Source organism: Macaca fascicularis, chromosome 6 (assembly GCF_037993035.2).
Source record: "Macaca fascicularis isolate 582-1 chromosome 6, T2T-MFA8v1.1".
In the NCBI taxonomy this organism is placed as follows: domain Eukaryota; kingdom Metazoa; phylum Chordata; class Mammalia; order Primates; family Cercopithecidae; genus Macaca; species Macaca fascicularis.
The window spans coordinates 183,979,406-183,992,345 of record NC_088380.1 but is presented as its reverse complement, the minus strand read 5'-3'; the positions used below and the strand labels follow the sequence as shown (position 1 = coordinate 183,992,345).

The 12,940-nt window shown below is 49.6% G+C and overlaps 1 protein-coding gene across 1 annotated transcript in view; it reads right to left on the bottom strand.

Moving 5' to 3' along the window:
* ZNF346 (zinc finger protein 346) overlaps nt 1-12,940 on the bottom strand; it is a 62,838-nt gene continuing 49,898 nt past the window's right edge. Inside the window, exon 5 of the mRNA XM_045394569.3 lies at nt 1-233. Coding sequence (XP_045250504.2) covers nt 111-233 — 123 coding nt within the window. The 3' untranslated portion in view covers nt 1-110. The remainder of the gene's footprint in view (nt 234-12,940) is intronic.

The window sequence follows — 12,940 nt, the reverse complement described above, 5'->3', positions numbered from 1 at the left end:
ATCTCTCACTTAGCCCCCACGCCTAGAGGTGGGTGTAGGTTGGTCTGAAGTCAGGGCTGAGGACACATCTGTTCTCCAGGTTTTTCTCTCATGGTCGCAAGATGGTGGCCTCAGCTGCTGCCATCACATTTGTGCAGAGGCAGGAGGAAGGAAGAAGTTCCAGAGAGTTGAGTTTCCACACAGCAACTCCCAATTTCCTTTCCTTGGCCAGACTGTGACACGGCCACCCCTAGCTGCAAAGGAAGCCAGGAAGTATATTCATTTTGCTGAACACCTTGCTTCCCCTAACCCCTAACAAAACCAGGGGCTATCAAAAAGAAGTGGTGACTGGTTGCCAAAATGACTTTTTTTTTTTTTTTTTTTTGAGTCTCACTCTGTCGTCCAGGCTGGAGTGCAGTGGCACGATCTGGGCTCACTGCAGCCTCCGCCTCCCAGGTTCAAACACATCTGCTGCCTCAGCCTCCTGAGTAGCTGAGATTACAGGTGTGCACCACCATGGCTGGGTAATTTTTTGTATTTTCAGTAGAGACAAGAGTTTCACCATGTTGGCCAGACGGGTCTCAAACTCCTGACCTCAGGTGATCCACCTGCCTCAGCCTCCCAAAGTACTGGGATTACAGGCGTGAGCCACTGTGCCTGGCCCCAAAATGACTTCTTTAAACTACGGATCTAACCAAGTCACTCCTCAGCTTTTATTTTTTTTTTTAAATCATTTATTTATTTATTTGAGACAGAGCCTCACACTGTCGCCCAGGCAGGAGTATAGTGGCGCAATCTAGGCTCACTGCAATCTGTTTCCTGGGTTCAAACGATTCTCCTGCCTCAGCTTTCCAAGTATCTGGGATTACAGGCGTGCACCACCACACCTGGTTAATTTTTCTATTTTCAGTAGAGATGGGTTTCACCATGTTGGCCAGGCTAGTCTCCAACTCCTGGTCTCAAGTGATCCACCTGCCTTGGCCTCCCCAAGTGCTACAGACTTCGGGATTGCAGGCATGAGCCACTATGCCCGGCCAGCTTATTTTTATTAGAGACGGGGTCTTGTTACATTGCCAGATGGGATTTCAACTGCTAGGCTCACAGGATCCTCCTGCCTCAGCCTCCCCCTTAGCTGGGGCTCCAGGCATGTGCCACTGTGCTGCTACTCCTCAGCTTTAACTACTCTCCCCGCACCACTCACTGGCACCCCCAGCTCCGCAGCCTGACATTCAGGGCCCTCTAGGACTGACCTCTGCTGCTCTCTTCTGTCCCAGCTCCAGTCTCCCCCAAGACACCTGCTCTGTTTGCAGCTGCAGTGAGCTCCAGGTAGAGCTCCAGGTAGAACGTGCCTGACTGGCTCACACCGTGGCGTTGTTGCTCACACTGCCTTTGTTGCTGAGTGTTCTTCCTCTGTCCTCCCTATCTATCCTCCCTGCTTTCCAGCCATTGTACCAGATACCTGCCATTCAGCTTTCTGAACTCCTCTCAGGCATTCCCTTTTCTTTTTTTTTTTTTGAGATGGAGTCTCGCTCTGTTGCCCAGGCTGGAGTGCAGTGGTGCAATCTCGGCTCACTGCAACCTCCACCTCCTGGGTTCAAGCGATTCTCCAGCCTCAGCCTCCCAAGTAGCTGGGATTACAGGCGCTTATCACCACGCCCAGCTAATTTTTGTATTTTTAGTAGAGACAGAGTTTCACTATGTTGGCCAGGATGGTCTCAAACTCCTGACCTCAAATGATCCTCCCACCTCAGCCTCCCAAACTGCTGGGATAACAGGCATGAGCCACCACGCCCGGCTAAAGGATATTTATTAAAGCACAGTAAAGAAGACTTTATTCAGGACCACTGAGATAGTCACAGGGACCACTGCAATGGGATCTTGCAGAGGGGGAGAGAGATTGGGCTCCATTCTGAACACAGCATAGGCGAGTGGGAATTCTGAGCCAAGGAGCAGAGTGGGGAGCAGTGAATGGAAAATGACTAAGAGGAAACATTGGGCATAAGGGGATTCTGTCTAAACTGACCCAACAGGATTCTTGCTGAAGACAGGTCCATCAGCCATCACCTGGGGGATGGTGGAGGAGGAGGAACCTGATCAGATATCGAGGATGGGCGGCAGTTCTTGCTAAACTAGACTTAGCAGGTTCTTTGCTAAAACTGGATTTTACAGGGAAGTGCACAGATGGACCTAGGTGAAGGCTCAGAAGCCTGAGTAAAATTTGTTCAACCAAAGAATCTTGCCATTGGTAGAAGACCTACATTCCTCTCAACAAGAGCCTCTTGATAGGGTTGCTTGAGTGTTCCCACAACACGTTAGCTGGTTTCCCTCAGAGCTGGTGATCCAAGAGAGAAATATTGAAGCTGCAATGTCATGTATAACTTACCCTCGGAAGTCAGATTCTGGTCACTTCTGCCTTATTCTATTAGTTAAGAGTGAGTCACAGCCAGGCACAGTGGTTCACGCCTATAATCCCAGCACTTCAGTAGGCCGAGCGAGGAGGATTCCTTGAGCCTAGGAGTTTGAGACCAGCCTGGGCAACAGAGTGAGACCCTCATAAAAAATATTAGCCAGCCGGGCGTGGTGGCTCATGCCTGTAATCCCAGCACTTTGGGAGGCTGAGGCGGGTGGATTGCCTGAGGTCAGGAGTTCGAGATCAGCCTGGTCAACCTGGTGAAACCCTGTATCTACTAAAAATACAAAAATTAGCTGGGCGTAGTGGCGGGTGCCTGTAATTCCAGCTAATCGGGAGGCTGAGGCAGGAGAATCGTTTGAACCCGGGAGGCAGAGTTTGCAGTGAGTCGAGATTGCACCACTGCACTCTAGCCTGGGCGACAAGAACGAAACTCCATCTCAAAAAAAAAAAAAAAAAAAAAAATCAGCCAGGCATGGTGGGGCATGCCTGTAGTTCCAGCTACTTGGGAGGCTGAGGTGGGCGGACCTCAGGAGAGGTCCTTGAGGTGCTTGAGCCCAGGAGATCGAGGCTGCAGTGACCTATTATTGTGCCATGCACTCCAGCCTGGGGGACAGAGCAAGACCTTGAATCAATCAATCAATCAATCAATCAATCAATCAATCAGTAAGTACAGTGAGTTGCTACTTACAGCCCGTATTAGGGGATGCAGGGTAGAAATTAAACTTGACCTCTTGAAGGAAGGGGTATTATAAAATGTAGATGTATTTTATTTTTATTAAAAAAAATTTTTTAAGACAACGTCTTACTCTGTCACCCAAGCTGGAGTGCAGTGGCACAACCATAGCTCCCTACAGACTTGATTCCTGGGTTCAAGCAATCTTTTTGCCTCCCAGGTAGCTAGGACCACCTAGGGATGCATCACCATGCCCGACTAATTTTCTAAAGTTTTTAGTAGAGATGGAGGTTTCACAGTATTGCCTGGGCTGGTCTTAAACTCGTGGCCTCAAGCAGTTCTCCCATCTTGGTCACCCAAAGTGCTGGGATTACAGGTGTAAGCCATTGTACCTGGCCTTATTTTTATTTTTTAGAGACAGGGTCTCACTATGTGCCCAGGCTAGACTTGAACTCCTGGGCCTACGTGATCCTTCTGCTTCAGCCTCCTGAGTAGGGTGCACGTCACTGTGCCCGGCTTTTGTGGACATCTTTTACAACTGCTGTAAGACTTAAAACATCCTGTAGAGGAAATATTTATCATCTGAACTTTTAGTTTCTTTCTTTTTTTTTTTGAGACGGAGTTTCACTCTTGTGGCCTGGGCTGGAGTGCAGTGGCACGATCTCAGCTCACCGCGACCTCCGCCTCCTGGGTTCAAGCAATTCTCCTGCCTCAGTAGCTGGGATTACAGGCATGTGCCACCACATCCAGCCAATTTTGTATTTTTAGTAAAGACAAGGTTTCTCCGTGTTGGTCAGGCTGGTCTCGAACTCCCGACCTCAGGTGATCGCCCGCCTCGGCCTCCCAAAGTGCTGGGATTATAGGCATGAGCCACCGCGCCCGGCCTAGTTTCTAGTTTTGAGGAGTACTCCCATGTGGCAGAGCTCACCTCTCATAGTAGAAGCTGAAAACGCTGTAACTACTACTGCAGTTTTTCTTTCAGCTAAAGCCCAGGTTCTGCCAGTTAACAGCATCCACTTCAGAGAGTCAGTGATGCCCAGGAGTGGCTTGGGAGGCTTGAGAGGCTTGGGAGGCCTAGGAGAAATGTTCCCTGGTGGGGGCTGCAGTAACAAGAATGAGCTCCTGGGGCTGGGCGCGGTGGCTCACGCCTGTAATTCCAGCACTTTGGGAGGCTGAGGCGGGTGGATCACCTGAGGTCAGGAATTTGCGACCAGCCTGGCCAACAGGGTGAAACCCCATCTCTACTACAAATACAAAAATTAGCTGGGCATGGTGGCATGTGCTTGTAATCCCAGCTACTAGGGGGGCTGAGGCAGGAGAATTGCTTGAACCTGGGAGGTGGAGTTTGCAGTGAGCTGAGATTGTGCCATTGCACTCCAGCCTGGGCGACAGAGCAAGACTCTGTCTCAAAAAAAAAAAAAAAAAAAAAAAATGAACTTCTGGGGTACAGAGCAGTGGTACTGGGCACCCTTATGCATGTCTGGACTGACTGGGCTAAGGGCACAGGCAGGAGTTTTCAGGGCTTAGTGTTGGTGGGGACAACGGTATCCTTCTTACACTTACTCTGTGGTATGATACAGGCAGGATCCTGCTCATGTAGCCTGAGCTCACTTTTATATATCTTTTGCTTCTTAAAATCTTTAAAATGTTTTCTCCATGTATAAGGTTTTTTTTTTTTTTTTTTTTTTTTTTTTTTTGAGACAAAGTCTCACTCTCACCCAGGCTGGAGTGCACTGGTGCAATCTCGGCTCACTGCAACTTCTGTCTCCTGGGTTCAAGTGATTCTCCTGCCTCAGCCTCCTGAGTAGCTGGAATTACAGGCGTGCACCACCACTCCCGCCTAATTTTTGTAGTTTTAGTCGAGACACGGTTTCGCCATATTGGCCAGGCTGGTCTTGAGCCTCTGACCTCAGGTGATCCACCCACCTCAGCCTCCCAAAGTGCTAGAATTATGGGCATGAGCCACTGCGCCCACCTCCGTATTTAAGTTTTTTTTTTGTTGTTGTTGAGACGGAGTATCGCTCTGTCACCCAGGCTGGAGTGCAGTGGTGTGATCTTGGCTCACTGCAAGCTCTGCCTCCCCGGTTTATACCATTCTCCTGCCTCAGCCTCCCGAGTAGCTGGGACTACAGGCGCCTGCCACCATGCCCTGCTAGTTTTTTGTAATTTTTTTTTTTTTTTTTTTTTTTTTTTTTTTGAGACGGAGTCTCGCTCTGTCGCCCAGGCTGGAGTGCAGTGGCCGGATCTCAGCTCACTGCAAGCTCCGCCTCCCGGGTTTACGCCATTCTCCTGCCTCAGCCTCCCGAGTAGCTGGGACTACAGGCGCCCGCCACCTCGCCCGGCTAGTTTTTTTTGTATTTTTAGTAGAGACGGGGTTTCACCATGTTAGCCAGGATGGTCTCGATCTCCTGACCTTGTGATCTGCCCGTCTCGGCCTCCCAAAGTGCTGGGATTACAGGCTTGAGCCACCGCGCCCGGCCATTTTTTGTAATTTTTTTAGTAGAGACGGGGTTTCTCTGTGTTAGCCAGGATGGTCTCGATCTCCTGACCTCGTGATCCGCCCGTCTCGGCCTCCCAAAGTGCTGGGATTACAGGCTTGAGCCACGGTGCCCGGCCAAGTTTTTTTTTTAGATGGAGTCTCACTCTGTTGTCCAGGCTGGAGTGCAGTGGCACGATCGCAGCTCACTGCAACTTCTGCCTCCCAGGTTCAAGCGATTCTCCTGCCTCAGCCTCCCGAGTAGCTGGGATTATAGGTGTGCACCACCATGGCCAGCTAATTTTTGTATTTTCAGTAAAGACAGGGTTTCACCATGTTAGCCAGGCTGATCTCAACCTCCTGACCTCAGGCGATCCACCTCCTCAGCCTTCCAAAGTGCTGGTATTATAGGCATGAGCCACCGTGCCTGGCCCATCTATAAGTATTAATATAAGTATTAAGCATAAAAAAAAATCTGTAAGTATTAAGCCAACTTCTTTAATGCTTCTGGTAGTTCTATGTACTTAAACTAGCTGGCTTGTTTCTGTTGCTTACTGCTGAAAATCTTGGCTGATATGTTTTGAGGGCCCTGGTCTTGCAGTCTCTCTCCTTACCTTGTAGCACATTCTCCCTCCTTTGGGTTGACAAGCATCTTCCTCCTCAGAGCCTTGGCACATGCTGTTCCCTCTGCCTGGAACATTCCTTACCCCCACCTTCCCACCCACCACTCACTCACAGGCGGATCACTCAGTTTAAATGTCATGTCCTCAGGGAGACCTTCCCTGGCCCACCCGCAGTCCGGGCTTTGGCCTCCTGCTACACACTCTGGCTGCACTGCTGTTTTCCTTTGCAGCCCTTTGTTACAACTGCTACAGGTCATTTGTACACAGGAGTCCTCTAGGGAAAGTGTGTCTCAGTCCAGGGTCCTGGCATATAGTTGAGGCTGAGGAAAAATCAGTTATGTTTCCCTCACTCTCTAGGGAATCCCTTCTCTCTTTTTTTTTTTGAGACGGAGTCTTGCTCTGTCGCCCAGGCTGGAGTGCGGTGGCGCAATCTGTTTGCTGCAAGCTCCGCCTCCCAGGTTCATGCCATTCTTCCGCCTCAGCCTCCCGAGTAGCTGGGACTGCAGGCGCCCACCACCTCGCCTGGCTAATTTTTTTTGTATTTTTTAGTGGAGACGGAGTTTCACCATGTTAGCCAGGATGGTCTCGATCTCCTGACCTCGTGATCTGCCCACCTTGGCCTCCCAAAGTGCTGGGATTACAGGCATGAGCCACTGTGCCCGGCCGGGAATCCCTCCTCTGTCTGACCCTAACTGCCCTCTGCCCTGGAGCTGCTCAGCCCCTATCAATTTTTCTGACTCTCAGGGAACATTTTCGTTCGGTTGCAAGACACAGATACTCAAAAATCAAATCTGCTTACAAAAATAGTAAATGTACTGGCTCATGCACTTTTGTTTTTAAAGAGATGAGGTCTTGTGGTGTTGCCCAGGCTGGATTTGAACTCCTGGGCCTAAGAAATCCTCCTGCCTCCATCTCCTGAGTAGCTAGGGCTCCAGGAGCATGACTCTAAGTCCTGGTATGAATCAGGCTTCAGAAACAGCTTGATCCTGGTTCCCAATAGTATGGGCAAAACTCAGTCTCTCTTCTGTCTTCTTCTCTATGGCAGGTGCTCCCTAAGAAGTGACAAAGAAGGCCACGAACAGCTCTGGGCTCAAGACATTCCCACTTGGCAACTTCTCAATTGTTCTGGCAAAAGCCAGGAGAGTGGGGGTCTTCCCCACCTAGACTACGTAAGCTGAGGGTGGGGTTCTTCAAAGAAAAGCTTGTTATAGGAAGAAGGCTAAACAGACACTAGGAAGCTTCCGATTATTATACCTAGTGATTCTGTGAGTGAAACTGTTCCCAAACTTAATTATTTAAAACAATGTATTATTTCTCACAATCCTGTGATTAGCTGGGCTCGGGTGGCAGTTCTGATTACGCTGTGGATCGGCTATGCTAGAGGGTCTGGGATGTCCTCCCTCACATGCATGGAGCTTGCTGTTGGCATCTGGTCTGTGGTCGCCACACGATCTAGCCCAAACTTCCTCTCACAGTGTCAGGAAGCTGCACAGGCACTTAAGTCCTAACGTTGGAAGTCGTACAGTCATGTCACTGAATTCTCTAATCAAAGTAACTCACAAGACTAGTTCAGATTCAAGAGACTGGGAAATGGACTCCCCCACCCATCTTGACGGAAGCAATGATAAAGTCACATTGCAAAAGGACACAGGCACAGGGAGGCAATGATTCATGAGAGGCCATGATTGAAAGAATCAACTATGCGCCACAACTCGCCTCTTCTAGTTCCTTTCACTAACCCTCCTCTCACCCCAGCAACCTGGCTACTTTGACCTTCATGACCACTAGAGGATCATCTCCCTCAATAAGTCTTTCTGGCCAGGTGTGGTGGCTCATGTCTGCAATCCCAGAACTCTGGTAGGCCGAGATGGGAAGATCGTTTGAGCTCTGGAGTTCAAGACCAGCCTGGGCAACACAGTGGGACCCTGTGTCTACAAAAAATAAGATAATTAGTTGGGTGTGGTTGTGTGCACCTGTAGTCCCATCTACTCGGGAGGCTGAGGTGGGAGGATCACTTGAGTCAGGGAGGTCGAGGCTGCAATGAGCTGTGTTTGCATCTGCATTCCAGCCTGTGTGACATAGTGAGACTCTGTTTCAAAAAACAAAATAAATGTCTTTCCTGTGAAATCCCAGCAATGGTCCCGACCAGACCATACCCATTTTTATTCATTTATTCATTAACGTATTCAATCACCAAGCAGTTATTAAAACATAACCACAGTCCTATGCTAGGGACCAGTATCATAAGACCCAATTCCTGCCCTCAAGCAATTTCTAGACCCAGTTCCTGCCCTCAAGCAGCCTCTAGTCTAAAAGAAGAGACAGGGAATTAGATCGCCATAACACAGCATATTAAGGGCTATGCTAGAGGGGAACACAGGGCATCTGGGAGCACAAAGGGCAGCCAACTAGGCCTTGGGGGCCAGTGATCTCTGGATGAATGGAGGTCCCTAGGTTGACAAGGCGAGTTGGAGCAAGTATTAGGCAGAAATCTTGGTCACAAGTGATAGAAACTCAACTCCAGCTGACTTAAGGAAAAGTCAAAACTAGAAAGTCCTGGGGGATATTAGCTTCGGGCATAGCTGGATCTAGATAGTCATCAGAAATGAGTCTCCTCATCTGGAGTGCAGTGGCGCGATCTCAGCTCACTGCAACCTCTGCCTCCCGGGTTCAAGCGATACTCCTGCCTCAGCCTCCTGAGTAGCTGGAACTACAGACATACGCCACCATGCCTGGCTAATTTTTGTATTTGTAGTAGAGACTGGGTTTCACCATGTTGGCCAGGCTGGTCTTGAACTCCTGGCTTCAAGTAATCTGCCTGCCTTGGCTTCCCAAATGCTGGGGTTACAGGTGGGAGCCACCGAGCTCGGCCTCCTCTGTGTTGGCTTAGTTCTGAAGCAGGCTGTCCTTACATGCTGGACACTAACAGCTGAAGACTATGACTGTGATTACTCAGGTGGGTCACAGGCTCACACCTGGAATCAGTCCCTCGGAACCACAGGGTCTGAGAATGGAGCAGGTTTGTCACCCAGAGGAGAAAAGGAAAAGAAGGGCTGTGGCGCTGGCCTGACATCAGGTGTACTCCTAGACAGGTGACTAAGTTACAGCCCTCAAACAGAGAGGGCCTCTGAGGGAAATGTCCTGAGGGAACCAGAAATCGGCCTTGGGAATGAGCAGATGTGCTAAGATCAAATCTCTCTCCAAGGCTACTTCTTGGTTGTATAAGCTCTGCAAGACTTTGTCCCTGACTTTCCCCTGTGAAATAAAGTCTTCTCCAGTTGTCCTGAGGGTTCACTGAAATAGGAAATACAGGGGCTCTTGAAGTCACCATGTTCTCTTCCCATTAAATCAAACAGTAAAGTCCCAGGGCGGGTCTACCTTGCCAGAAAAAAGAAGCGGACTCCACCTAGTGGCTAATGGGGTCATTGTGCTGTGGAGTTGACCATTTACAGAACTGGAAGGTTTCTTCAGCGTTTTGATACTCCTAGACAGAGGAAGCAGCATATATGAACAGTAAGCTTGGGAGAGCCAGGCCAGGGACGGGTCTGCCCTGTCTCTGTAATAGGGCTTTTCAAAGGGCAGAAAGGGCCGGGCGCGGTGGCTCAAGCCTGTAATCCCAGCACTTTGGGAGGCCGAGATGGGCGGATCACGAGGTCAGGAGATCGAGACCATCCTGGCTAACACGGTGAAACCCCATCTCTACTAAAAATACAAAAATTAGCTGGGCGCGGTGGCGGGCGCCTGTAGTCCCAGCCACACGGGAGGCTGAGGCAGGAGAATGGCGTGAACCTGGGAGGCGGAGCTTGCAGTGAGTGGAGATTGCGCCACCGCACTCCAGCCTGGGCGACAGAGCGAGACTCCGTCTCAAAAAAAAAAAAAAAAAAAAAAAAATCAAAGGGCAGAAAGGTGAGGTTAGGTGGATGGATGGTCAGAGGGAGAAAAATGTTCTTCCTATTGTATTTTACACTAGTGACTGCTCATCAGAGCATCTGGTCTGGGGGTGGGGACAGCTCATGTGGCAGGGACTGCTGTGAGGGAAGGGCTTTCTTCTTTTTTTTTAAGAGGCTCCCACTATGTTGTCCAGGCTGGACTTGAACTCCTGGGCTCAAGCGATCCTCCTGCCTCCGCCTCCTGAGCAGCTGGGATTACAGGCACATGCATCACACCTGGCTTAGGGCTCTGGGAGGAAACTCTACCTGTTCATTGCTACTTCTTTAGGATTTGAGCTGGGAACTATGATTTCTTCTAACTTCCACTTCACAAGACAGTATCAAGGCCTCGGGTCACATATATCTGGTGGCAGTGCTCAGACCAACACTTAGGGCCCCTGAATCCAAGGCCATTGTCCCTCATGCCATCCCTCATTGGCGGCTATATAGGTACATGTCTAGATGTGTCTGCACTGGTGGGTTGTTATATTCAAACAGCTGCTTTGCATCTAGCTCTGGGCTAAGAGCATGATTCCACTTCCTCTTGTTTCCATTTCATGCATGATTCCATTTCTTCCCCTCAGGTGTGACACCTGAGTAGTGTCACTGGCCAAAGAGCCCTGGGCCTGGGATAAGCAGGGGCTCCCCAGTAGTGGAGGGTGACTTTTCGCTGGACCCCAGTAAAGAATCACTTGTAGCCACTCTGCTAGTTTTCCCCCCGCCTCAGTCAGATCGAATTAGGATTCTGGCATTTCATAAATCACTGAATCGTATTACATGGGGCTATGCCAGATGCCATCTGCTTGTGGCCTTATCCCCACTCCAGGGGCACTCAGGGCTTACTTCAGGTCAACAACAGAAAGAGCAGCAGTTACCATTTATATAGCATTTATCATGTGTAAGGCACTATTAATTATTTCATATCTATCTATTCTTTTAATTCTCACCATAACCCTATGAGGTAGGTACTAATGTTCCTGAGGCAGCTTTGTGATGGCAGAGCTGGGATCCGAACCTTAGCTGCTTGCTTCCCAGAACCTGAGTTTTCGCCACTACACTAGACTACCTCTCCAGAGCTGATGCCTCTCTGAGACCGTCCCTAGGCACTAGAGCCACGAGCAGAGGCTCCCTCTCATGCTTGCCTGCTGTATACACCAGAATGGCCAATATTAAAAAAACTGACACCACCAAGTGCTAACCAAGACGTGGAGCTGCTGGAGCTCCCACACACCGCCGGTGAGGATTTAAGTCAATAGAGCCACTTTGGAAAACGGTCTGGCAGTGTCTAGACAAGCTAAACGCATGCCTACTCTGATCCCACGCCTAAGTCAATGAGTGAACATGTGTACCAAGCAACATGTACAAAATCCTTCATAGCAGTTTTATGATGCCCCCAAACCAGGAACAACCCAATTGTCCCTCAACAGGATGGCTGGGCCAGGCGTGGTGGCTCACGCTTGTAATCCCAGTACTTTGGGAGGCTGAGGCGGGTGGATCGCTTGAGCCCAGTAGTTTGAGACCAGCCTGGGCAACACAGTGAGACCCCATCTCTAAAAAATCATGAAAAACTAGCTGGTAGGCCGGGCGCGGTGGCTCAAGCCTGTAGTCCCAGCACTTTGGGAGGCCGAGACGGGCGGATCACGAGGTCAGGAGATCGAGACCATCCTGGCTAACACGGTGAAACCCCGTCTCTACTAAAAAAATACAAAAAAAAAACTAGCCGGGCGCGGTGGCAGGCGCCTGTAGTCCCAACTGCTCGGGAGGCTGAGGCAGGAGAATGGCGTAAACCCGGGAGGCGGAGCTTGCAGTGAGCTGAGATCCGGCCACTGCACTCCAGCCTGGGCGGTAGAGCGAGACTCCGTCTCAAAAAAGAAAAAAAAAAAAAAAAAAAAAAACTAGCTGGCATGGTGGCATGTGCCTGTAGTCCCAGCTACTTGGGGGGCTGAGGTGGGAGGATCACTTGAGCCCAGGAATTCAAGACCAGCCTGGGTAACAGAGTGAGACTCCACCTCTACAAAAAATAGAAAAAATTAGCTGGTGTGGTGGCATGTGCCTGTAGTCTCAGCTCCGTGGGAGGCTGAGGTGCAAGGATCACTTGAGCCCAGGAGGTTGAGGCTGCAGTGAGTCTTGATGGCACCACTGCATTCCAGCCTGGGTGACAGAGTGAGAACGTCTCAAAAACAAAAACAAAAAAGTAGGATGGCTAAATTGTGCTATATTCAAATAAAGGACCACTACACAGCATGAAAAAACTCAGCTTTTTTTTTTTTGAGACAGAGTCTTACTACGTCACCTAGGCTGGAGTGCAGTGGCGTGATCTCAGCTCACTTGCAACCTCTGCCTCCCGGGTTCAAGTGATTCTCCTGCCTCAGCCTCCGAGCAGCTGGGATTACAGGCATGCGCCACCACCATGACCGGCTAATTTTTGTATTTTTAGTAGAGACAGGATTTCACCATGTTGGCTAGGCTGGTCTCGAACTCCTGACCTCAAGTGATGTACCCACCTTGGCCTCCCAAAGTGCTGGGATTACAGGCATGAGCCACTGTGCCTGGCTGAAAAAAAAACTGAACTTCTGAGACATACAGTAACGTGGGTGAATTCCACAAACTAATATTGTGCAAAATGTATGATTCCATTTTTATAAAACTCAAGAGCAAGCAAAACTAATCTACAATGATAGAGGTCAAAATAGTGGTTACTTCGGGGGACACTGACTAGGAGGGGAAATAAGGGAATGTTTTGGGGACCTGGCAATGTTCTGTATCTTGATATGGAGGGTGACTGCCCCAATGTATACATATAAGTGAGGACTCATCAAATTGAAGCCTAAAATTGGTGCACATTAC